Source organism: Zootoca vivipara, chromosome 1, assembly GCF_965207765.1.
Source record: "Zootoca vivipara chromosome 1, rZooViv2.hap1.1, whole genome shotgun sequence".
Taxonomy (NCBI): domain Eukaryota; kingdom Metazoa; phylum Chordata; class Lepidosauria; order Squamata; family Lacertidae; genus Zootoca; species Zootoca vivipara.
In genome coordinates, this window is record NC_142582.1 from 108,604,498 (window position 1) to 108,630,416 (window position 25,919).

A 25,919-nucleotide genomic window follows, 5' to 3' on the forward strand; every position below is an offset into this window, starting at 1 on the left:
AGCTATAGCTTAGGGCCCCACTCACTTGGGGGCCCCCAAAAAAAGTTAAAGGGAAAAAAACAACTGGATGTACATCTCCAAAATATAAGATAAAAAAATTAAAATAAAACCTACATACAGCAACAGTGTTTTGTGTTGTGTAGGCTCCTATGATGGAAGTCTTGGGCCCCGCCTGCTCCCTAAAATATCACTGGTTTGCTCATTTCTATATATAGGGTGCCTGCATTCTGCATGGATAGGGTGCATGGCAACATGTGCAAATGGCTTTAGATACCTATTAGGTCCATAAATTACCATATAGCATATATTCAACAACAAAAAACAACAGCGACAATTTGTTGTTGACAAAGGACAGCTGGACATATAAAGGGCCCCATTACCTTCATCAAACCTAAATCTGGCCCTGGCTGCGCTGCTGAAGGAGAGATCTCCCCTGCATTTCTTTTCAGAGGGGCTTTCCCGGCAGCCGCCACGAGATGGCAACCGAGGGCAGGCCCTGAAGCCGTCGGAACTCCGGAGCGTGGGATGCTCTGATTCGGCGCGGAGTCGCGGACTTCTTGCAAAGGTCCCGCACTTGAGTGGCTGGCGGGGCCGGGATGGGATGGGGCTTGGGAAGGATCTCCTGAGCATCTTGCCGCCCGGTGCCCAGACGGGAGGAGAGGACGCCGGAGCCCGTGGTCCGCGCGAGGTTTTGAGTCCCGGTGAGGCGGAGCGCGATCCCTCTGTTGGGGCTACTAAGGCGCCCGGGAAGGAAGGGGGTTCCCGGGGCGCTCGTGGGAACACCCGGGGGCTTGCTTCTTAGGGGAGCAGCCTGCTGTTAGATCCGCAGGAGGCAGCGCCGGGGATTGCATGGCACGTCCACGGCAAGGCTCCTGGACGCCTTTTGCAGCAGCGTGGCCAAGATGGGACATTCAACAGGTAGAGAGATTCAACAGCGGAGATTCCCACCCCCCCCAAAAAAAAAACTGCGGAAGGGAAATTTAGATAAGTAACGGTTCTCCAAATAGGGAAATTTACACATACGTAACACACACACACACACACACACACACACACACAGAAAGTTTCCTGTAGTTGAATTCAGCAGGTGAAGATACAACGGGGAAATTTCCCCCAATAATTTACGGAAGACGAATTCAACAGGTGAAGATTTAAGGGGGGGGGGGGTTCCTTCATATCTATGGGAGGTGAATCTGATAGGAGACGAATCAACGGGGGGGGGGTATTTCCTGAGTGCAAAAGATGAGTTCAGCAGGTGAGGATTCCGCAGAAAAGATGACTACATCTCCATGGCAGGAAAAGCTCCACCTGTTGAATTTCTGTTGGTCATGCAGATGTTAAAGGTGCCCTGAGACGCCTTGGCAAAACATACAAACAAAACACACCGTTGGGAGTTTTCTGTGGTGATGTCAACTTTTGAGGAGGCAGAGGATGGAGGGTTTACTGTCTGGGGAAGTCAGTCTTTGGGAGAATAATTGCCGCTGTGCCCTGTGTTATGGGGAACCTGTCAAAGTTACTTGTTATTTAAAACCGTGATTCTCTTAAACTAAATCTGCATAAATAACTCGCTGTCTACTATCCTATGCACACATGGATGGGAGTAAATCCTATTGCACATAGAGGCACTTACTTCTGAGTAAGCATGCATAGGGTTGCACAATATGTTTTATAACACACCAAGAACGTTTGTTTATAAAAATCTGTTTTCAGTTCTCTATTACGATACTGAAGAAAAATACTATTTGTGACTAAGCATGTTTAGCCTTTTCCTCCCTTTCATGACACCGGCATTAACTTTTACATCAGCATATGGTTCCAAAGTTTGGGAAGTTATCATTTCAGGTGTCTTTTTCTAGTGTATTATATCCAAGCTACAATAGCCATATAAGCAATAATTGAAGTCAGTAATTTCCACATGTTGAGGACTTCTGTTCTCAATATTTGTTGATGAAGAATAATCTCAAATGAGATTATTCCACTCTTTTCCAAATATCTTGCCACCGTTATTTGCCTCTGATAGATCCACCACAAATAAATATGCCTACCCACTTGAGATTTACTTTTTCAACAGCTTGGAATATACTTGTTATTCGTTTACTTATTTCTTGAGAAGCATACACCATTGTATCACCAATGTCTAAAATAAATTTCTCTCATATTTGTATAAACAAGATTAGTGACCTTCTTTCTAGAAATATCCATTATTTCAAAAGTATTGGAATATCTAAGTCTCAAAGTCATCATGTGCATATACTTGTTTTGGTTCTTATTTTAGTTTTATCAGTCATTTTTTTTGGGGGGGGGGAGTTTGTGTCTTGTTACATTAACAACTACTGTAATCCTCCACCTCTTAATCTATTGTTTGCTAACCATGTTCTCACTTGAGAACATTCAAACCATCTTAGATCTCTGTCCAACATCTCATTTTGTATTCTTCCGTATCTCAAGAATGGAAGAATAATCATCTTTTTAAATGTTGAAAATTTCACAGATTTCTTGCAAACTGGATAATAAGTTACTTAGCCAACTTGGGTGAATTTATAATTAATCTAGTTTGCCCTAGATTCTCAGAACTATCTGATAGTAAAAACAAAAAAATTAAAAAAATCCTTCCAGTAGCACCTTAGAGATCAACTAAGTTTGTTATTGGTATGAGCTTTCGTGCATTTTACTTAACTTGAACAATCTCCTTTCCGCATCCCAAGCAAATAATTTAATTCATGGGTCATTTGCTCTTGTAGCTAGTTCTTATCTGCTTGATCATATATAATGTCGACGGCGAGGCATACTTTATATTGCTAGCACAATAATATAATATATGATAGAACTAACACTTCTTTTTTCTGAGACAACACAATACTAGAATTCTCAAATGCCTCTTGTTTATTTTGTACAAAGGGAATCCCTTCTTTGAAAAGATGGTTGTGCAGAGAAGTGAGAGAATATTGAAAGATGGCACTTACAGTGAGAGGATATGGAGTGAGTGATGTATGGGGCAGACTTGAGATTGTTATAAAGATCAGGTTTGGGGAAAGGGGAGGGATCTGCTTGTGGGTGGAAAAGTGAGGAGAGAATATCCAGTGTAATAAAGTTTAAGGAAACATATTCTGTACAAGAGCATTTTGTCTGCTGATTTTTCTGGGTCAGTTAACTTACCTTTACCAATGGTCATGGGCGTAGCCAGGGTTTTTGTTAGTGGGGGACAAAACCATCGTGACTGGTCAGTTAAATATTTCTATTGTTTTACTTGATCTAGGGGGGGGGGCAACTGCCCCTCCCTGCTCTCCCTGGCTACGCCCATGCCTATGGTTCAGCTAGGTAGGTTTAGACCTTGAACTTAAAAAGAAGTTGTGCCTCTATCCTTTAGATGACCATACATGAAGCACACATAGCTAAGGTTTATCTCCAGTTTACAGTTGTATCTATTGTGTGTTAGAACCAAAACCAAAAAGGTTTACGAGTCCTGAAAAATAACAATACTCTGAGCACGTGCAGTTCTGCATTTTACATTATAGTACCATCGCACCCACAGGAATAAACGATGCTTGCTTCTGCAGCCTTGATGGTACATACGTTTACTAGGGAGCAAACCAGATTTTGTTGTAGAAAAGGATAATCTGTTTTGGAAGTAATAATAATAAAATGAATGTCTATATTGGGGTGTTGGGGTAATGTCATTCCTTCTGGGCCCCAGTGCCCCCATCCCTGCACAGGTATTGACACTGGATTTGTTTGCTATGCCCCCCCCCCTTCATCTGCTGCTGTCTGAGTGCTCATTTCAGGGTGGCGGCAGGCTATGTGTGGGACCCTGGACTTCAGCCACAAAAGTCCAGCCCTGGCTGTACTACTCCTTGTTGCAGACAAACTTTCTGCTTGATAAAGAAAACTTTTTCCTGTGCGTGGGGAGCACATAGCAATAAAAAAGAAAGAAATGAAAACAGATCACCCATTGAGAGGGGAGGTGGTATATGGAGCTGAGGGTGGGAAGGGATGGGATAGTACCTGGTAGATTTGGCATGGAGGAAGTTGAAAGGGATTTGTCTACTGCCTGTAACATCTTTTTATGCTTTTGCTTATTACGCCCTGTTTCCTTTTAGGGAGCATCAGGTGAACGTGGTTTTCTGAAGGAACAGCAGATTCCCTCTATTCTGTTCCCAGGGAAAAGAACTGTGGTCGTGTCTTCTCTCGCTGCGGAGAAGAGCTGCACAGGGCAATGAAGTCGTTTCCACAATAGGCTCAGGAAGATGCTGTGGGTACCAGAGTTCCTTCAGCTCCTGCTTTTGCTGGAAACGGGACTGATAAGTAGAGGCACGGAAATGTGCCCTTCGTCCCTCTGTGACTGCTCAGATTGGGACCGCTTCAAAGTCACCTGCAGAGAGATATATTTTATCCCCAACCTCCCACGGGGCACCAAGACTTTGTGAGTATATGGGACTTATATATGTTTTCCCCCACCCCAGTCTATTTCAGGGGCGCAGGGGGAGGAGGAGAGGGAAATCGCATTGCGCATGTAGAATTTTTCATTCAGGGATTCCACTGACAGGACCCATTCATTGAGTCTCGCCTAATAGGTGTGAAGCAGCAGCTTTTTTGAATGTGTGTAGGGGTGGGTCTGTGGAGTGCAGCAAAACAGCATGGAGGAAAGGGTCATGCTCTCTTCCATCATGCCGTGGTCCTGATCTGGTGGCTTTGGGGGAGCAGAACAATTTGTTATGAGGCACCCATGCCATATTTACTGTGTAATGCTAATGTAGGGTATGGGGTGGTGGCCTCTGTGCAGGAGATAATTGCTGAGTGGAAGGGAATTGGCTATTATCCTGTGCAAATCCCTCCATAAGTCATTTTAAGTCTTCCCAGCCATGTGAACAGTCAAGATCTAAACCCAGAAGTGAGTCTGGCTGGGGAATGAATGTTTTGAGACAGAAGGAGGGCGTTTGCCACAGTGGAAGAGCTGAAGAGTCAAGCCCGCCTTCTCTTCCCTGCATGCGTCCTACAGTCCTTAAACCCCATTATCACAACCAATGTGGGGTTATGTTGACGAAAATGATTTTTGTTGTCAATAACCAATGAGCAAGAGCACTAAGACATTTTGTTCAAGGTTGGCCTGACAAAGCACAAAATGAGAGAGAGGTGGGGTAGGGGAATGGTCTTTTATGAAATTGGTGTTGTGTGTTTAGACCTTGAAACCTCCCCCTTAAATAAATTCAGACAAAACTCAACTTTTGGCTTGGTTTTTGGCAGAATTTAGGCCACAACTTTATTGATTGGTTCATAGCTGCCAAGTCCCGGTTACTAAAATACGGGATCAGCAGCGCCGGCACCGGAAGTCGCTTCTACGCATGTCCAGACATGCGTAGAAGCAACTTCTGCTGCCGGCGCTGCCCGATTTCCGGTGCCCAAGCATGGGCAGAGCGGCACCAGAAGAAATCCAGGGGAATTACGGGATATTTCGCCATTTGGGATGACAGCGGGAAACGGCTTTAAAAACGGGGGTTTCCCGGGGAAAACGGGAGACTTGGCAGCTATGGATTGGTTGCATAGGCTCTGGTTCGACTCTGGTAGCGCTGACCCAGAGCTCCATCATAGGTCAGCCTAGGGTGAACACCTGGAATGGCAGAAAGCCGGGGACATGCTATGTCCACCTCCCAGGTGCCCCCTGGACTCAGGCACAGGAACAACCCCTCGCAGGGTTGACCAAACCATTGAGTCCCTGGATTCCTTTAACGGAATACCCTTCACATAGGGATGGTGAGAGCGTTCCCCCATCCCTATCACCTGAACCAAAGCTTATCCGCAACCTTTCAAGTTGTGGCGATTTGCTACGCGGCAGGTGAAACCCAAATGGCACCAGTCAATCAGCCAAGTGGGGGAAATTTCTGCCGTGCCCCTGTCCCAACGACAGACAACACATGATGGCATAGCAAGGTCAAGCGCGCAAGCCCTAAATATAGGGAGAAGTGAACGGGTGTTCCAATGCACTGACCAAGAGAGAAAGCTGAGGATCACTTGCATTGTCATATATAGGTCCCTTGATGCATTTTGGCTAGCGCCCATTGCTCATATTGAACCCAGCATCAAGGGACCTACCAATCAGGTGTTGTGGCTATCCAATAGTACCCACCCACAACATAAGGGTTTGGTTGCCAGGTCTCTTTGAGGGAGGACACGATCTGGAGCCGAAGGCTGGGAGTTCAAAGGAGTGGTTTTGGGTTTGGGGGCTCAGACCCCACTCCTTCCTCATATTGTTAGGCATGTTACTTGAATCCCAGTCTCACCAGTACACCTTCTGCTATGTGGGTGTTTTGTGACTGGTCATGCCTTCCAGGCAGCCATTTTGTGATGCTGCTCACAGCACTCTCAAAAAACCCTTAGGGACCCCTACTTTAAGTTGCCACAAGAAACTAAGGCAATTTTGCAATACCCTAAACAGAGACCCAGTTCAGATGTAATGAGAAACCATGATTTATGTGAAAGACCTGCAGGCAGCCTCAGGCTCCCTCCTTCTCTTTCTTTTCACACAGTGGGAGGGGATTAGAAGCTTACATTGATGGTTTGCTACAAAGCACAGTTTGCCATCCTGTCTGAATACAGGAAACTGCAGCCTGTACAAACTAGACCCTGGTTTTATATCCTGTTTTGCAAAAAAATAAATAAAAATAAAACAGTTTCTCATATTCCAACAAAATGGGAATTGTGGCTTGTTGCACAGCATGAATGTAATGTTCTTAAACTCAGAGTAACGAGGAGCAAAGCTTTCAGAGTGGCTGCTCCCGATTTTGTGGAAAGCTGTGGCTTTTTAGTGTTGATACTTGGCAGGCACCTGTTATTTCTACCTTCCAGAAACAACTGAATACAATATTCTTTTGAATACATCTTTCTCAATACAATGGTACCTCGGGTTATGAACTTAATTCATTCCAGAGGTCCGTTCTTAACCCGAAACCATTCTTAACCTGAGGCACACTTTTGCTAATGGGGCCTCCCGCTGCTGCCACACCCCCGGCACGCGATTTCCGTTCACATCCTGGGGCAAAGTTCTCAATCCGAGGTACTGTTTCCAGGTTAGCAGAGTTTGTAACCCAAAGTGTTTGTAACCCGAGGTACCACTGTACATCTGTCTTTGCAAGATGCTCTTTCCATTGGCTCTTTCCATTGTTTTTCAACTTACATTTAGTTGGACTTTGGTGCTCTTTCAAAAATTTGTTTTAGATTTTTAATGGTATGTTCATAAGCCTCACTAGAAGACCATTTATAAATTAAATAAATCTCTCCCCCCCCCGTTGTTTGCAGACCAGGAGGAAGGGGAGGGAGGGACATGTGAGCCTGAGGTTTGCTTCAGTTTTTGTTTGAAATAACTAGCCATGGTTTGTCATTACACTAGGGAATTATTAACTTTCGCCAAAGAGCTAACTGCTTTTTTAAATTACAGTTGGGTAGCCATGTTGCTCTGACGCAGTCAAAACAAAATTTTAAAAAATCCTTCCAGTAGCACCTTAGAGACCAACTAAGTTTGTCATAGGTATGAGCTTTCGTGTGCAAGCATGTGTATCTGAAGAAGTGTGCATGCACACGAAAGCTCATACCTATGACAAACTTAGTTGGTCTCTATGGTGCTACTGGAAGGATTTTTTATTTTTATTTTTTTTAAGTTTCTGATAATGATGCCTTCAAATTGGTAATATGATTGATTCCCTGCATTGGGCTGATGGTTACTAAAAGTATCTTCATGTTCTGTTACTTTAAAGTTTGGAACACAGCTTTGTTTTTTTCTAAAAGCAAGTGCATGGAGATGTTGATGAACAGGACTAGAAACAGGATCGTGCTTTTACATGATATACTTAGCTTTTTTTTTATTTTAGCTTTTTTTTTGCCATGGTCTTTCAATTCTACCATAATGAATCTTTTCTAAAACATTTTAAACAGCTGACTATTCAAGTTCTGCTTATTGTGTCTGCTCAGACTCCAGGGCCTGTGAAGCAGTTTTTTTAAAGCAACAATAAAGCTCAGGAATGGAGGGAGATGTACTTTACTGCCGAAAACTCTGAGCACTAATTAGTTTCTTTTTCAAGTTGCTTATAATTGCCCCAGAAAGGGTTGAAGAGTTTGTCTACAGTTTTTTTTTATAATCATTCCAGATTAGCCTTCCACTCCCAATGTATTTGTGAGTGATGCATCATGAAAATGATGACAAATTGCCCGTAAGTGCAGCAGGGATGGAGATGCAAAAAAATAAATTTATTATTTATATTATGTATTTTGGATAGTGGTTTGTCCATCCATCTGTTCTCTGTGGCTTTGGCTGCCTCTCAAGATATCATTGCCAAACTCAGCACAAGGGCTTCCAAGGTAGGGGCAGTAGTCGTTGTCCCTGTTTGGATGCCAGGCACCCTTTTGAATCCCGATGGTGAACTGAAATGTCACTTTGTGGTGACTTTTGCCTGTTTTTTTTGGAATAGGTTCAGCCCCTTCTCGATGTATCATTGCCAAACTCTGCACAAGGATTCATGAGGTGGAGGTAACACTCTTTGCCAATGTTTGGTTGCCAGCTGCCATTTTGAATCGAGATGGCAGACCAAAATTATCTAGCCATTACACTGATTAGCACCATCAGCTCTAAGTATATGAAATTCTTTTGTTATATATTTGAATCTTGTTTAAGTGGATCTGCTGTTATGTTTCACTTAGTGCTAGTTTATGCTGAATATGCTGCTCTACTGGGTTTACATAGTGTCTGTATTACTGTTGAAAATGGCCAGTTGCAAACCCAATGTTGCACATGTGCTTCACGATGTTTGTGTGAGCCTTAGCAAATATCTTATGCCTTTGCATTAAACCCGTCCCAAATTCTGCAAGCAACGAGAACTAGGGTTGCCAGACTCAATAGAGGACAGGACTTCTGTGCCTTTAATTGCCCTGCTCTCTTTTGAGTCTGGAAACCTTAAAGAGAAACCAGCAGACCCTTTGTTTAATTTCCAAGCAAAAGGTTTCTCTTTAAGGTTTCCAGACTCAAAAGAGAGCAGGGCAATTAAAGGCACAGAAGTCCTGTCCTCTATTGAGTCTGGCAACCCTAACGAGAACTCCAAGGGTACAGGTTCTGCTTTCTTTGGAATGAGATCACCGGAGGCTTACCACAATTTGGTGATTTGTGCTTTACTTACACATAAACAGGTTAAGCAAAGGGAAAGTCCACTTTAACTCAAATTCACTGCTACCTATTAGGTGTCTAGAGCAGGGGCCGCCAACATGGGACACTTGAGGTTTCTTTAATGTCAGGGCGTCATAACTGCTTTTCTCCTGCTGGAATTCTGAATTAACCTGAGCTGCTGTTTCATGGACTTTTAACACCTAGGATCTGATGCTGAGAAATTATTTGGCTGCGCTGCGTAAATATCCAACCATGTTGACTTCGGTTAGATGGGTTTTTTCCCCCCAAAATAAAGAGGGACTTAACATAGTTTGAAATTGTTTGTCATTTTATCTTGCTATCGCAAGTGCCAACATAGGTGGTAGCTGTCGTTTAATCTCACAGTTGTTAAATCCACATTAAATGATTCCGCATGACAAGTTGTTTTGGAGTTTAGGAATAGATGTTTGACCCTGTACCCACCCAAACATTCGTTTGGACCATAAATTTTCTCCCCTTTGCAGTGTATCTCAGTGCCACTTCCTCATAACACAACCATGAGCTCCATCTACTTGCCAAGTGGTACCCATTGTGTAGCCATGGTAATGGGTGAATTTGTGTTTGGTGTTTTTTTAAGGCCAGTAAGAGCATTAATCTCTATTATGTACTTTTCTGAAAACCCTATGTCCTTTCAGTCCAGCTGATGATATATGTAGCTGAATAGTTTGCAAACCGATTTTATCTCTGTTGAGATTTTAATTGGTACACTTGTTCATACCTTGTCCTCAGACAGGATCAAGGGTTTCATTTTGTTAAAGTTAAAGCAATTACGCCTTCCATTGCAACAAACAGGAAACAAAACAGGTTGGGGTGCAGCTGTGAAGTACCGATATGCAATCAGAAAGGGTCTCATTTGTTGGAATTGGTACTTCCGAGTAGTTATGAATATTTGCGCTGGTGATGCCACCATAAAGCTCTTTGGCAGCCAGTCATTGAATGAGGAATTAGGGGCAAATGAAGTAGAAATACCTTCCTCAACATCTGAAAACAGCTTAGGTTTAGCTTCTTAAATAAAATTGCACAGAGCTTCATTTAAGCTGGGTCAGGATGACTTTTGAAAGCACTATTTTCAGCTACGGCTGGATCTCAGCCATGCTCTCTCTTGTATAGCTGACTGCATAGGTGGCCTCAAAATCCATCTAGTTAAGATCCTAATTATTATTTTTTTGCTTTTCTTAGCTTTCATAAGGCTTTTTTACTCCCCCCCTCCTGAAATTAATCATCATCATCATAAATGCCCAGAGCTTTGCCTACACATACTGGGGAAAACGTTTACAACTAAATAGCAGGATTACTCTGGGATGTTTTGTGAGCACCTCAACAAGCAACTCAGGTGTGGGAGAAGAGTCACTTTGAATCCTTTTAAGCAATAGAGAGTCAGTGAGGTGCAGTGGATTGGACCAGGACATGGTAGACCTGGGTTCAAATCTCCACTCGCCCATGAAGCTCATTGGGTAAACCTGGGTTAGGAACTATCTCCTAGCTTTGCCTGTCTCAAGGGGTTGTTGTGAGAATAAAATGTAAGGACCACATATTTCACCCAGAGCTCATTGGAGGAAAGGTGAGTTATAAATTTACAACAGTAAAATTCTAATTTTTAAAAAACAACAACAACAAACCTTTTTTTCCCATAATCAGAAACATAATTCAATAACATGTAAGAAATAAGGTAAAAGAAAAAAAGGGAACCGAATAAAAATTAAAATATAAACTCACACAAAAAACAAACACAATTCTATTACTGTATTGATGTGTCAGCTGGAATACAGGCAGTGACCATTTTAGGTGGTCCTGCTGGCAAAACGTGTGCCCCACCCCCAGAATGCGTGCCATGTCCCTGGGGGCAGTGCGCCTGCTCTCCGCCCCTGGTGGCGGAGCATAGAGCTCCGCCGCTGATCTGTCATGGATGCTTTACTGAGATTCCTGCATTTCACGAGGTCAGACTCAATGACCCTTGGGGTTAACTCTACAATTTTATGATTCCCGTTCCCTTTCATTTATTTGGATCTAAATCTAGGTCTCTCTCCCCACCCTTACTTACACTTCAGAATGTGTAACTAAGAAACTGAAGCAAAATAAACCTCTTGTTGTTCTACACAAGGTCGTAGTAGGTGCTTGGGAGATCAGCAGACTGTGAATACTGCAATATTTTCTCAGAAGTTATATGTAAGCACCTGTGTGGAGCTTTCTGATGAAAACACACACACACACACGTGATTTGATACAAGACATGGTGAAGGGCTGTATTTACAAGAGTTTTGTGTGTAGAAGGTCCCGTCTTCAGACCCCTGTTTAAAACTCTGGAAAGCTGCTATCATTAAGCATTCGACAATACTATCTTGAGGCAGATGGACTCAATGCAAAGAAGCTTTCTATGTTCCTATGTTCTATCTATGCTGGGACCTGAGTTTCATAGAGGCCTGTCACCTCCTTTTCCACACTTGAGGTGAATGAAAGACAGATACTGTACAGCTTTCCCCCATTTTCTTCTGTGTCGTCTTCTTGGTTCACTTATGAGTTTGGGGCCGCAAGTTGAGGAGGGTGCCAAGCTGTGCTCAGTGGCTGCCCCCCCACACACACACTTCAGTTTATACTGTCTGCATTGAGCTGTGGTGGTAAAAAGCAGTTGCCTGCAACCTTTCTTTGCAAGGTTCTACACAGGTTATTTGGTTACTAACTGCAAAAAAGTGATCTTCAAGTTGCTTTGAAGTACCTTTCTTTTTCGGTTTCTGCTTTGATGTCATTTATGCTAAGTAAGAATCAGCAGAGCAGAGCTTTACTTTGAGGTAACATTACTTTGAATACTATAAACCAGTAGCGTAGCTAACCGCTCGGACATACGAAGCAGCGCACATGCTGTGCACCCAGGGGTGGGGTGGGCCACCCAGGGGGGACAATCGGTGCGGTGATCCCCAGGGGGGATTTTTGTCAATAGCTGACTATTTTTGTCAAAGCTGACTATGGGAGTGGAAGAGTTGCTGGAGGTACTTCTTCCCCAGGGTGCTATTTAGGCTAGAGCCAGCCCTTGTCCCACTTCTGCTATAGAGTGAAGAAATACAGCATCACAGAGAACCGGCTGAAAGCCAGTGGAGCCCTGTTGGAAATAGAGGTGGCAACCAGGGTTGCCATATTTCAAAAAAGTAAAAACTAAGACACCCCAAAATTGTTGAGGCTTTTTTTTTAGGAAACCCCCAAAATTGGATGTATGGCATTCCTAGTGACAACCTTACCGCAAACAGATGTCATGAATTAAAGGTTTCAGGACCAGCCAATTTAAACTGAGCAAGAAGCAGCCAGTCCAACCTTTTGCCAATTTGGTTGTGAACTAAAAACAAAAATGCTGATTCTAAAAAAACAAACAGAGGAATGTGGCCAGGTATTCTCCCCCAGTGCTAATTTTCAAATATGACCCATTTTGATCACCATCTGAAATTCATTCCATTGGATCTTGTTCATTCAACTTGCATTTCTTCCATAAAATGGCCTTTGTTTTTTAACCCTGTGAAGCTGTTGGTTGAAGAGGGGAAGAGAATTTATCTAAATAAGGAAACTTCAAAGAAACTTCAAAAGCTGGAAAATTCCTGACGTCTTCAGAGGGAGGAAGGGGGACCCCAATGCTCAGATGCATGGCTTGTATCCACCAGGAGCTATTTGTTCAGTTTTGTGGGGGTGTATTTTATGGAACTCCCCTCTAACTGAGGTCGGATTGGCCCCTTCCTATTGAGATTCCAGAACCTGCTGAAGAACCTTTTTTTAAAAAAAAACCGAGCAAGCATTTTAATTAAAGTCTGATTTTATAGTTTTAACCGATTTCTACTGTATTCTTGTACACACCACTTATTGATTATTGTAGCTAAGCAATATATAAATTGTTTAAATAAATAAAATGCTGGGGCCATATAAAATTGGAGAACACAACACCGATCCTGCTCTGTTTGCATTGGCTGCCCATTTGTTTCTGAGACCTAGTGCTGGCATTGATATTTCAGAAGCCTAATGAGGACCAGATCATCTCAGAAGCTGCCTTCACCCAGATGACGCTGCCCAGCCTTTTATGACTGGCTTCGGAGGTCATGTTTTCTGTGCCATAATACCATGAGATCAGCCAGGCAGCTACCGGTAGCTTTGAGATAATGCCCACAGTAGGACTTTGTGGACAGCTCGAGATGCTGTCTTCAGAGTGCCTGAGGGTATTGCAATGTTCTTTTAAAAAGTTAACAGGAAGTCCTTTTCATTTCTTTATTTTTGAAGTCATCATGCAGCTCTTAGGTGCTCTGTAGGCAGCCTCCCTGGCTGCCCCCACTTTGGGCATTCTTCCATAGACATTCTAGGAAGTACAGGAAAGCCACAGAGGTGCCTGGGGGTGGCATAAATCTATGCTTGAAAAGGTGGGGTTTTTTTTTAAAAAAAAGCACACCTTGTAATTTTATAAAGGTAATGACAAAATGACAAATCTTCTTTCCACACCTGAAAACAACTGAAATCCCCCCCCCCTGCTTTCATTGAGGATGGGAAAAGATTTGCACAACTGTGGTCATGGATTCAGCACAGCACAAAATTACATACATTACAATGGGAACAGCCAGGTTATTGCACAGCTAATACTAAATTAGATCTGGTGGGAAATAGAAGAAATGTCCCTTTTTACTGTGCTGCTGAATCTAGACAGTAGATGGCAGCAGGATTCTGAATCTGCTGCAAAAGCAACAATGTAACCTATATGTGATCATGGAATCTGAATTATAGAATCTTAAGGGTTGGGAGGTACCCCTTGGGTCATCTAGTCCAACCCCCTGCAATGCAGGAATCTCAGCTATAGCATCCATGATAGATGACCATCCAACCTCTGCTTAAAAACCTCCAAGGAAGCAGAGTCCACCACCTCTCGTGGGAGTCTGTTCCACTGCTGAACAGCTCTTAATGCCAGAAAGTTTTTTCCAAATGTTTAGTCGGAATCTCCTTTCTTCCAACTTGAAGCCATTGGTTCGAGTCCTACCTTCCAGAGCAGGAGAAAACAAGTGTGCTCCTTCCTCCATGTGACAGCCCTTAATATATTTGAAGATGGCTATCGTATCTCCTCTCAGTCTCCTCTTTTCCAGGCTAAACATACTAAGCGTTTCCGAATTTTGTGATACAGTTTTCCAGCAAAAAAACTATGCACAAAGATACAGGGAAAATAACATATAAATTATATTAATGAAAACAACTTTTTTATATATAAAAGTATGTTTCCTGAATTGCAGTCTATTTATTTAGTTCCAAAGTGGTGACTTCTCTTGGATTGCATGGAATCATCTAATTAAAAAGTGAAGAAAGGGCACGAAACTAGAGCTGGGTCGGAATCTCAGGTGGTGGCTAGTTAAGCAGAAATTCCACCAGGAAGGTGGAATCCTTTGGGCACTAGTAGACAGCAATCTTGCTTTGTTTTCCCTGTATCTGAGAGGACAGTAGAGAATGGAATCCTGATCAGATCGAAACAATGATGGCAGAAATGATAAATGGCACTGTCTATAAATGAACTTGCAAAACAAATGGGAATATATATATTTTTGGGGAAAATTATCTTGAAATAAGAAAATAGGCAACCTAATTCTGTGCATGTTGACTCAAGATATTCCTGCTTAATTCAGTAGGGCTCACTCGCAGGATTGCAGGCAAAAACTGCCCCCCCCCCAAAAAAAAAGAATTATGGGAACTGTAGTTTGCTCCTCACATAGTTATAATTCCTAACAAACTACAGTTTCTAGGATTTGGGGTGTATGTGCTTTGAATATGCTTTAAAAGTATGGTGTGTGTATTCAGCCCAAGTAAACTTTATGAAGAATTGCAATACTGTATGTACTGTAGTAATATAAAGACAAAAAAAGTCACCTTGTTGAGCAACTCTTAGTCACTATTCATTTCTCAAGTTTTGTATACAGTGCAATATGGAATTACTCTAATTGAGATAATCTGGTAATGATGTTAGTGGAGGAGAGGAAATATTTCAAGTGGGTGGGAATATTTGCATGAATTCTTCATGAATGAGCATTTCTGTTCATGAATTATGTTAGTGCAGAAAGGTATGCCTAGCAAATATTTTAAGCAAAGTCTCCCCTGCAAAGATGTGCAAGTGATTTGCGTAGTTACATTTATGTCAAACCTATTCATTTTTATTCATTGCAAACCTATTCATTTTTATTCATTTATTTGAAACATTTATGTCCCCTGTCTTTCCAAAATGTTTGAAGCGGCTAAGGACGAAAACAAAATATAACATACATGGTTTTAAAAACATACAACCAAAATACAAAATTATGTCAATATTTAGATGACCTAATACCAACTATTATATTTTTATAAGATGAATTTTGAATGGATTCACATACCATTCTTCCATACTGAGGATATTCTTGTAGACAGGTTTCCTAATAAATCAATGAGAATACCTGCTGGGCTAGGTTTTGTTGTGTGTGTATGTTCAGAGGTATCGTTGATGCTGCGGTGTTGCAATTACAATGACAGCCTTTATAATTTTTTAATCTACATATGACTAGGAATTAGAATATTTCACTTGTTCCACTACTTTAATGTTTCGCTGGTTCTTCTCTGTGGTTTGCTCTCATCAGTATCTCACTTTTGAATTCTGGTTTCAACAAAATAATTTTTTAAAATTAATTTCAATTCAATTTGGTTTCAACTCCTCCAGCTCATTTGCATTCTTCTGTCCCTCTGTATGACTGATGCACACTAGTAAATATACAAAAATAACTTTGCTATGCATGAGGATCACTTGAAGATTGCTTTTTTGCATTCTTGCATGCATCATAAGGTGGTTCGTGCCAGGGCAACCCCCCCACCCCACCCCTTAATTTCACATATATGCTCATGGGGTCTGAACTGGTGGTGGCTGACCAGGAATGAAACCTTGTGCTCGTAGTACATTGCCTGATGCAGACATCGACCCAGTGTTCAGCAGCTGTGAAAAAGGCAAACGGCAAGCTGGGGTCATTAGGAATCCAATATCTTGACGCTGTTATACAGATCTGCGGTGCAGCTGCATTTGGAATATTATGTACAGTTCTGGTCTCCAAGCTGCAAAAACAAATTGGAAAAGGTTCAGAAAAGGACAACCAAAATGATCAAGGGGGTGGAGCAGCTCCCCTACATAGGTGCCAACTCCCTAATGTCCTTGGGAGAATCTCAATTTTAGATACTCTTAGAATTAACTCCTTGGAGGTCCATATATAATCAATTCTTCCTGAACGTTGATTAGGTTCCGAGAAGAATGTGAAGTGTTTTGTTGTAGGATTTTTAAGCCTCCAAATGTCCATTAAACCAAAATTATCCACTAAATCAAAAAATGTTTTCGGTAACTTGCCTTCTTTTGTGTCTTTCCTTTTTCTTGATCTGTCTAGTTCCGGCAGAACAGCTCCATGGAGATCTCCCATTAAAATTATTCTCTGATCCAAAAAGTCAAACAGTCTCTTGTCTAGTTTCTTGTAAAATTCTGCCTTTTTGTCATTAGGCACATAAACTCCAACAATAATCCATTTTCCACCCTGCAGCGTGATTTGGACTATCAACACTCTTCCTTCCTCGTCTTTGAAAATCAATTTTGGGTCGTATTTCTCCTTTATATACAAAACACCACCACATTTTTTATTTGAAGTTATAAAGTCTTTCCCCAATCTTTTATTGAAAGAAAGTAGTTTCTCAGGCAGAGGAAGCAGTGGTGGTTACCAACCTAGATGGCTTTAAAAGAAAACTTCATGGAAGGGAGGGCTATTGATGGCTACTAGCCATGTTGGCTATATTCTGGCGCTCTGGTCTGGACCACTGAGCCTCTTGGACTTGCTGATCGGAAGGTCGGCGGTTCAAATCCCCGCAACGGGGTGAGCTCCTGTTGCTCTGTCCCAGCTCCTGCCAACCTAGCAGTTCGAAAGCATACCAGTGCAACTAGATAAATAGGTACCGCTGCGGCGGGAAGTTAAACAGTGTTTCTGTCACTCTGGCAGTCGTCACAGTCTTCCGTGTGCCAGTAGCAGTTTAGTCATGCTAGCCACATGACCCGGAAAGCTGTTTGTGGACAAATGCCGGCTCCCTCGGCGCTGCAACCCCATAGTTGCCTTTGACTGGATTTAACCGTCCAGGGGTCCTTTACGTTTTTACCTTTACCTTATTCTGCCTGCACAGTTGGAGGCAGTAATTCTTCTGAATGCCCATTGCTCTAAACCACAGGAGGGGAGAGGGCTCTTGGGCTGAAACCCTGCTTGCAGCTTTCCCACAGGTATCTGGTTGGTGAGACCAGGATGCTGGCCTTAGATGGGCTATTGACCTGATCCAGCAAGCTCTTCTTATGTTTTTAGCTTCTTATGTTGCAGTATTTAATCAATGCACAATGAACACAGATAATGAAAGGGCATGAAGTACTCTGTACAAAATTCAGAAATAAAAAAATGGAACAATTAGGTATTCCTGATGCATTGGCTTGACTTCAGAAACAAGACTAGCTAATTCAGAAGTGCACTACAAGCTTTTGGATATTTCATTGTTACGGCTTCCTCCAATTATGGTTTATGGTCATTAATTATAGGCATGATAGTGGCTCCATTAACTTCAGTGCGGTTAGCATCATAACTTATTTGTAAGTCATAGAGAGATTTCGGCTGTGAATAATAGGATTTGGTACTAGGAATGCCTGGATTTGAAATACTTACTTTAATATCGACATTGCCTTGGCCTTTGCGATTGTTGTTGAAATGAACCATAAAGTATTAGATGTTCTGTAAAGGGTTTCCTTTCAACGTTTTGGAAAATATTTGTGGAAGATACTGGGGTAAAGAGTGGGGAGTTTTTAATAGATGTCTTATTAATAGCTTTTCATCCTGCTTCCCAAGTGAAAAATTAATAGGATTCAGTCTGACACACAGATTTCCGCCTTCCTATTCCACTTAATCCTATTGTTTTGAGTGTATTTTGTATAATTAATTGTGCAGATGTGGTAAAGCCACGAAGACTGACATTATTAGACAAAAATTCCACCAGCTGCAATATGAGGCATAATAAACAGCTTTTTTTTAAAAAAAAAACTTTTTTAAAGAATAGATTAGGCATATTTGGGGAGCTGTTTCATGATGAACAGATTTAGCAATGAACAATTAAGCTATGTGTCTTGATCTAGTCAGGTGTCTTTTTATGTTCTTAATATTTAGTTAAAAACAACAACAAGGAGTCCTACAAGGGAGGGAAAGGGAGGGAAACATGCTAAAATTTATTGCTGAAATATGATTTAGAGGATACAAAGATGTGCAAAATCATACCAGCATTATTTTTCTCTTTGAGGAAGGGGACTGTATAGTATATGGAAGAGGCACAACTGGATCATTCACTATTTTTATTTTTATTTAAAAGCAGCTTAACATAATATCTGCCTTTGATTTGAACTGTGGCACTGGAAGAGACTGTGTTCCCTATTTACCATATCCCTGTCCCAAATCAAATCAAATTCTGGGGAAAGTCTCATAATGATTGTACTGTAATTTAGTGTTATGCCATGCCTCCAAGGCAGCCAATATTGAACCCCAATGGCAGCCATTTTGTGACTGGCGCCCCCAGCACGCTCACATTCAAAATGTGACCCCTGGCCCAAACGTTGGTGACCCCTGTCATATACTCTAATCATATTCTCTCATCTCCACCTGCCCTGTAATCATTTCTCCCTCTGCCCCCAACATAAGCTCCACTCTGCTCTGAGAAACGGGAAAAAAAGGTTTTTTAATCTGTAATTCTCTTGAACTAACAGAGTTTTGTTCCTACAGGAGGTTTATGGAAACCCATTTGAGAATAATTCCTAGAGAAGCATTCTCCAATCTTCCCAACATCTCCAGGATGTAAGTTCCAACCCCCAATGTGTTTTTATATTAAAATGGGGTGAAGCATTAAAAACAACTTTGGTAGCTCAGATTGTTAGCAGAAGTAGCTGAATAAAGCTGACTGAATCCAAGAAGTTTTAAAAAAAACCACCAGGCAGACTTGACTGAGTAACAAACAGATGAGGTGAACAAAATGGTTCAGGCCTGATGTCAATAGGCAGGGAGTTCCAAAGTGTATATGCCAACATGAAATAAATTAATAATACACTAGGGATGTTGGGACGTGGGTGGCGCTGTGGGTTAAACCACAGAGCCTAGGGCTTGCCGGTCAGAAGGTCGGCAGTTCCAATCCCCTTGACGGGGTGAGCTTCCGTTGCTCGGTCCCAGCTCCTGCCAACCTAGCAGTTCGAAAGCATGTCAAGGTGCAAGTAAATAAATAGGTACCGCTCCAAGCAGGAAGGTAAACAGTGTTTCCGTGTGCTGCTCTGGTTCACCAGAAGCGGCTTAGTCATGCTGGCCACATGACCTGGAAACTATACGCCAGCTCCCTCGGCCAATAATGCGAGATGAGCGCCGCAACCCCAGAGTCGGTCACGACTGGACCGGTCAGGGCTCCCTTTACCTTTAGGGATGTTGCACTCCACACATTATTGGAATCGTAATTCATCAGCCCTTGCCATGGTAGCCAGTGCTTAAGGATGATTGGAATTGGAATCCAGCAACATCTGAAGGACCACAGCTTCCCCATCACTGCTATGTCCAGACTAAACAACTATTCTGTGGTCCTCCTACCTGGTTGCCAAGTAACACCCTGCCACCAACACAAGCCTGCCTTGCAACCGTAGTTCTCTGGACGCAATGAGAACTGTTATTTATCTCTGCAGCCAGATGTTGCATTACTAACTGCTTTAAAAACCGTAAGTACAAATTAACCTTTTGACCGCACGTTTTGGCGTGATTCCCCTGCCATCATTACTCTAGCCAATTAAAAACAATGAAAGAAAAGAGGGGCAGCTAACCTCCCGATGTGGTTGGACTCCAGCTCCCATCAGCTCCAACCAAAATGATCAGGGGCGATGGGACTTGTAGCCCACCATCTGGAGGGCACAACATTGACTCTCCCTGGAGCAGAGGGATACTTACAGAGGACAGATACAATGAACTCAGCTCATAGATTTCCATCTGCCTTTGTGTATGACCTCCCTTCCCATTTTTCTCCCATGTAGCTATATCACCATAGATGCAGTGCTGCAGATCCTGGAGGCTCATTCTTTCAGAAATCTAAACAAAGTCACGCATATGTAAGTAGATGAAAATCCTTGAATAATTTGAACTGGTCCTATGATATGATACAAAGAACAGCTGGTAAAATGTGTTCAGCTGGTTGTGTGAACTTGGCTACAGTAGATCAGCTCATAAAGTTAAGGTTATCAAGAGATGCATTTATCTCTTCAAAACTGTTAATTTTCAAACATCAGTATTATTAATATTAATATTTAAAGGGCTAAATAAGAATGTCAGTTCCACAGCTCCCTAATTTGCTGCTTATTCCAAATCCTAGTCTCTCTTTTGGATATATATCTTCCAATGACTGTTTAACTACAGTGGTGCCTTAACTTACGAATTTAATCCGTTCCAAAGGCACCTTCGTAGGTCGAAAAATTCGTAAGTCGAAAAGCGCCATTGGAAACGCGATTTCCCATAGGAATGCATTGGAAATGGAAAAATTCGTAAGTCGAAGCAACCCTATCTAAAAATTCGTAAGTCGAAGCAACCCTATCTAAAAATTCGTAAGTCGAAAAATCCCTATCTAAAAGCACCGCGGTTTCCTTTCGGGTGTCGAGACATTCGTAAGCACGCGGCCATTTGCCCCATTTGTAAGTCGAAAAATTCAGTTGTCGAGTCGTTCGTAAGTCGAGGTACCACTGTATTTGGATGCCTGATTACAGTGGAACCTCGGTTTATGAACACCTCGGTTTATGAATTTTCGGTTTATGAACGCCGCGGACCCATCTGGAACGGATTAATTCACTTTCCATTACTTTTAATGGGAAAGTTCGCTTCAGTTTATGAACGCTTCAGTTTATGAACAGAATTCCGGAACCAATTACACCCATGTTTCAGTTTATGAACGCTTCAGTTTAAGTACTTTGCGGACCTGTCTGGAACGGATTAATCCACTTTCCATTACTTTCAATGGAAAAGTTCGCTTCAGTTTATGAACGGTTACTCCGCGGACTGTCTGGAACGGATTAATCCACTTTCCATTACTTTCAATGGGAAAGTTCGCTTCAGTTTATGAACGCTTCAGTTTATGAACAGACTTCCGGAACCAATTGTGTTCATAAACCGAGGTACCACTGTATTATCTTCCAAAGCAGCTACTCTATTCCCAACTTAAGAATATTCTCAAGGCAAATCTTAAAAAATGTAGTATAAGCACTGATAACTGGGAAACACTGGTCTGCAAGCGTTCCAGTTGGAGAATAGCCTTTACCAAAGGTGTAGTTGGAGAATAGCCTTTACCAAAGGTGTAGAGGCACGAACTCAGGGCACAAAGGAGAAATGAGCTAAGAGGATGATCAACTCCCACCCAGAAACCTATGTCCCCACTGTGGAAGGACGTGTGGATCCAGAATTGGCCTCCACAGTCACTTATGGACTCACTGTTGATACCATGTTCATGGAAGACAATCTTACTCAGCTACGAGTGATCGCCAAAAAATTAACTGTATGGTGAACTATGTAATAGTATATGCTTCAGTATATTTAATCTAGGGGGAAATATACCAGCTATAGAAGAAAACCCATAGATGGAAATGAATGAAAACTACGTTTCCAAAAAATAAAAAAAATGAATGAAAACCCATATTCATACAGAGTCGCTAACAATGAACACCAATATGACATGCTAGTGCCATTAACTGGTGGGTTTGTTTTGCAGCATTCGGAAAGTTGCATAATATTAATTGATATCCACAGTCTATTTGCAACTGCTAGATTGTGCTGGTAAACAGGATTATGAAGCCCAAAGGACACACTCATCTAACCATACCTCTTGTCAATTAAGAAAACTTAATTGGGGAAAGGTTAAAAGGTTTGACTATGCATGCCAGATATCATTCTGTGAGGGAAAGCCCTTCAGAATGTGAGTGTTTTTTCTGAATTCTCTTCAGAGCCCCTTAGATCATTAGCATTAGTTGAATGTCACTGGCTTCTGTGTAATTATTCTCCAGAGGGCAAGGTCAGTTGGGGAACAAACAAATGCTGTACATTTATGTTACATTACATTTTAGAAGCCTTACTTCTAAAATAATATTTAGCTGCTATCATCAAAGTTTGTTTAAAGATTGGTTTCAATTACTTTAAACAGTTTTAGGGGAAAACCAGTCATGCAACAGAGGACTATTCAGAAGTATATATATTTATGTATGTGTTAACATTTATTTTTAAAAGAAAGCGAGTGAGTGAACACACCATCTGTATATTTTTAATGCTTTGTTTGTTTGTTTAATTGAGAACTTGTTCCTCATAAAAAGAGGGGCTAATTGCTCTGGCTTCGACAAGTGCTCAGAAAAAGGAGCGTAAGAATCACCTAGTCCAAATTTTTGTCTCAGACTATGGAAGACAAAATAGCTCTCGAGGAGCTCATAAGGAGGGCATGATAGGCGGGCATAGATTGGCTGGATGCAGAGGCGTGGGGGGGGGAAGCACTGGCTGGGGAATCCCCAAGGGAACCCCCCAGGGGAAGAAGGCTGGGAGCCAGAGGAGTGGTGGTGGGATGGATGAGTGGTCAGAGGGAGAAGAAGAGGCAGACTGGGAGGAGGAGGTGTCGGAAGCAGAAGAGGTAACAGGGTTTGGTGTGTGTCGTTAAGTTAACAAAAGAAGTGGCTCTGTGGCAGAGACCCAATGGGTGGGTCCCGCCTCTCAACTAGCTGTTAGTTAGAAAGGCAAATGCCAGAGTTGAGGTGTGTGAGAGGTAGAAGCTAGCAGCAGGCTGGACAGCTGAGAGACAGAGCCATGCCTGTTTTCATCTGGAATCCAAGGCTGTGGCTATGGGAGAAGCAATACCCTCATGGGGTGTTAATGCTGTGAGCCCCTCCATTGTAGGCTCAGGATGTAAAGGTAAAGGGACCCCTGACCATTAGGTCCAGTCGTGACCAACTCTGGGGTTGCGGCGCTCATCTTGCATTAATAAGTTGTAGTTCTTGGCCGAGGGAGCCGTTGTACAGCTTCCAGGTCATGTGGCCAGCATGATATAGCCGCTTCAGGCGAACCAGAGCAGCGCACGGAAACGCCGTTTACCTTCCCACTGTAGTGATACCTATTTATCTACTTGCACTTTGACGTGCTTTCGAACTGCTGGGTTGGCAGGAGCTGGGACCGAGCAACGGGAGCTCACCCCGTCGCATGGATTCTAACCGCCGACCTTCTGATCGGCAAGCCCCTATGCTCTGTGGTTAGGCTCAGGTTGTAGATATGTGTAAATAAACCATATATCATAAAGACACCGCAGTGTCTGCTTGTCATCATTCCTAGGAAACTGATCCCTGGAACCCCTGGAATCTTGTGCCATTCGGAGACTGGAGTGGCATGCCATAAGATGATAGATAGATAGATAGATAGATAGATAGATAGATAGATAGATAGATAGATAGATCACACACCAAAACTGTGGCTGGCTTTTCATTTTCTAGCACTGGCTTTTGCTTCTTGAATTCCAGGCAGGTCAGAAGGAATCCAGCCATATGGCAATGCTAAAATCGCCTGCATGCTTTGTTTTGTATTGTTAATTAATTTAATATTCTTTCTGAGCCCATATTCATAACTGAAATCTTTTTGCACATCAGAAAATCTTTTTTGTGTCTGACCTCGAAAACATTATAAACAACTGTGGGTTTTTTTTATCACAAAGACCAACATATTACAAAGACAAGCAGGCCAAGTAGTGTTTCTTTTCTGTTGTATAACTGTAAAGGGGTCCAATCCAATCTTTTCAGAAAATTATGCTAATCATACCACCCAGAAAACAGGTCCTGCCTTTGAGTGAGGTCAGCTTGTTACACGTTATTTGGACTAAACATTTGCTAATAGGCCATAGTTCACATGGAGCTCGTTTATAAGAATGGACTTTCAGTTCTCATAACTTCATAGACCAAACACAGGGGCGGAGAGCATCTGTTTTGTGTGCAGGTGCAATACTCAGCATCTCGGGGGGGGGGCAGGAGATATCCCAGTCTGAAAGCCTGAGCTAGATGGATCAGTGGTCTGACTCTGTATAAGGTATCTTCCTATTGGGGGTGTGGGGGTGTTTTAATGTGAGGTGTGCAAGAACAGAAACACTTACCTTCTTTGTGGACATTTGATTGTATTTTGAACAGAGAAATCCGAAATGCTAGAAACCTACAATACATAGATCCCGAAGCTTTCATGAATCTCCCGTTGCTGAAATACCTGTAAGTAGCCTACTGAAAACAAAAGACTAGGGAATTGCTATTCTTGTAAGATTTGGGCGCTTCCTTAACCTCAGGGTTCTACCCGCCAACATTAGAGTTCAAAATAGGGATATTTTTTCATGCTTACAGCAGTGCCCCAGTTCTTATTTTATGGAGGCTTACTGCCAGGGCATTTTTTCATCCATAAGTCACCGGAACTCAGTTCCGACTCCTCTCAGGTAGGAGCCATTGCCATTCTAAGAGAACAAGAGAGGCGATCACGGTGAGTTCTGGCACTTCTTTTTCTAGAAAAAATACCACTGCTTACTGGCGTTTTGGAAAAAATGATTTACAAATATACAGGTTGAGCCAAGGTGAAGTATTACACCTTCAACAGAAGTCTGCTGCCCCATCTCAGCTCTCCTAGGGGAACGAGTCACCCCACCCACCCACCAGATGTTTTCAGAGCTCAAACTAACTCTTTCTCTCCCGGTCTGATACACACTGCTAACCGATTATTCATTTTCACAAACACTGTGGATTACCACTTTTCTCATCTGGGCTGGGTGGGAGGAATCCCAGGCTGGATGTTGGCACATCAATAAGGTGGTTCAGGAAAACGCGCTGTAAAGTTTATTATGGGAAATCACGTTGGCGAAAGGCAGGACTCCAGGACGTCATCTGGTGTCACAGTGTTATAATGCAAATCAAACGATTTTTCGTTACTAATGTAGCTGAGTCCCTAGACTTCCTCTGCCATTCAAAGGGTCAGCTGTCAACAGCAATAAATGAATCTCCCTAACAGATGAGATATACGTAGATGCTACACTCAGATAAATCTCCTGTCCAGCCAGTTTTGACCACTGCAGCCTAGTTTTGCAGAGATGTCAATCTTGCAATCGGGAATCACTGGCTTAGATGCTACCCTGGGAAGTCAGCTAGTCCAATCCTTGCTCCCACAGGTATATGAACCTAATTTATATCAGTGGAACTTAGTTTGGCCTAGATTGTACAATCATGGTTTTAAAGGCATATCTGCACTAACTATCTATCTTAAATCTTTTGCAACCTTACAGTATACCACTTAGAGCTATGCTGCTAAACAGCATGTAAACTGTTTAAATAAATAAATAAATGAATGAATAATAAAAAATGGATCTCTTTGTGTACATAGGCACACCATTTAATTCTCCTTCTCTCTTTCTGCTTTATTTCAGTGTGATCATGAACACTGGACTCAGAGTTTTCCCTGACCTCACGAAGATCAACTCAGTGACAGCAGATATGAACTTTTTGCTGCAAGTATCAGAGTTTCCCTTCTCCTTTAAGCGGCAGCCAATGAAGTTTATCAGGGCAGATAAAAGTTGTAGTCCGTTGTCTGTTGTGCACTGCTAGACTTCATGAAGAATAGAGGAGGAGAGAATCACAAGTGTTGTTTTCAGTGGC

At 42.3% G+C, this 25,919-nt stretch overlaps 1 protein-coding gene across 1 annotated transcript in view; it reads left to right on the forward strand.

The window, feature by feature from the left end:
• Positions 1-545: 545 nt before the first annotated feature.
• TSHR (thyroid stimulating hormone receptor) overlaps positions 546-25,919 on the forward strand; it is a 63,437-nt gene continuing 38,063 nt past the window's right edge. Inside the window, exons 1-6 of the mRNA XM_035107835.3 lie at positions 546-701; positions 4,098-4,420; positions 18,985-19,056; positions 20,265-20,339; positions 24,420-24,494; positions 25,691-25,771. Of these exons, the coding sequence (XP_034963726.2) occupies positions 4,245-4,420; positions 18,985-19,056; positions 20,265-20,339; positions 24,420-24,494; positions 25,691-25,771 (479 nt within the window). The 5' untranslated portion in view covers positions 546-701; positions 4,098-4,244. The remainder of the gene's footprint in view (positions 702-4,097; positions 4,421-18,984; positions 19,057-20,264; positions 20,340-24,419; positions 24,495-25,690; positions 25,772-25,919) is intronic.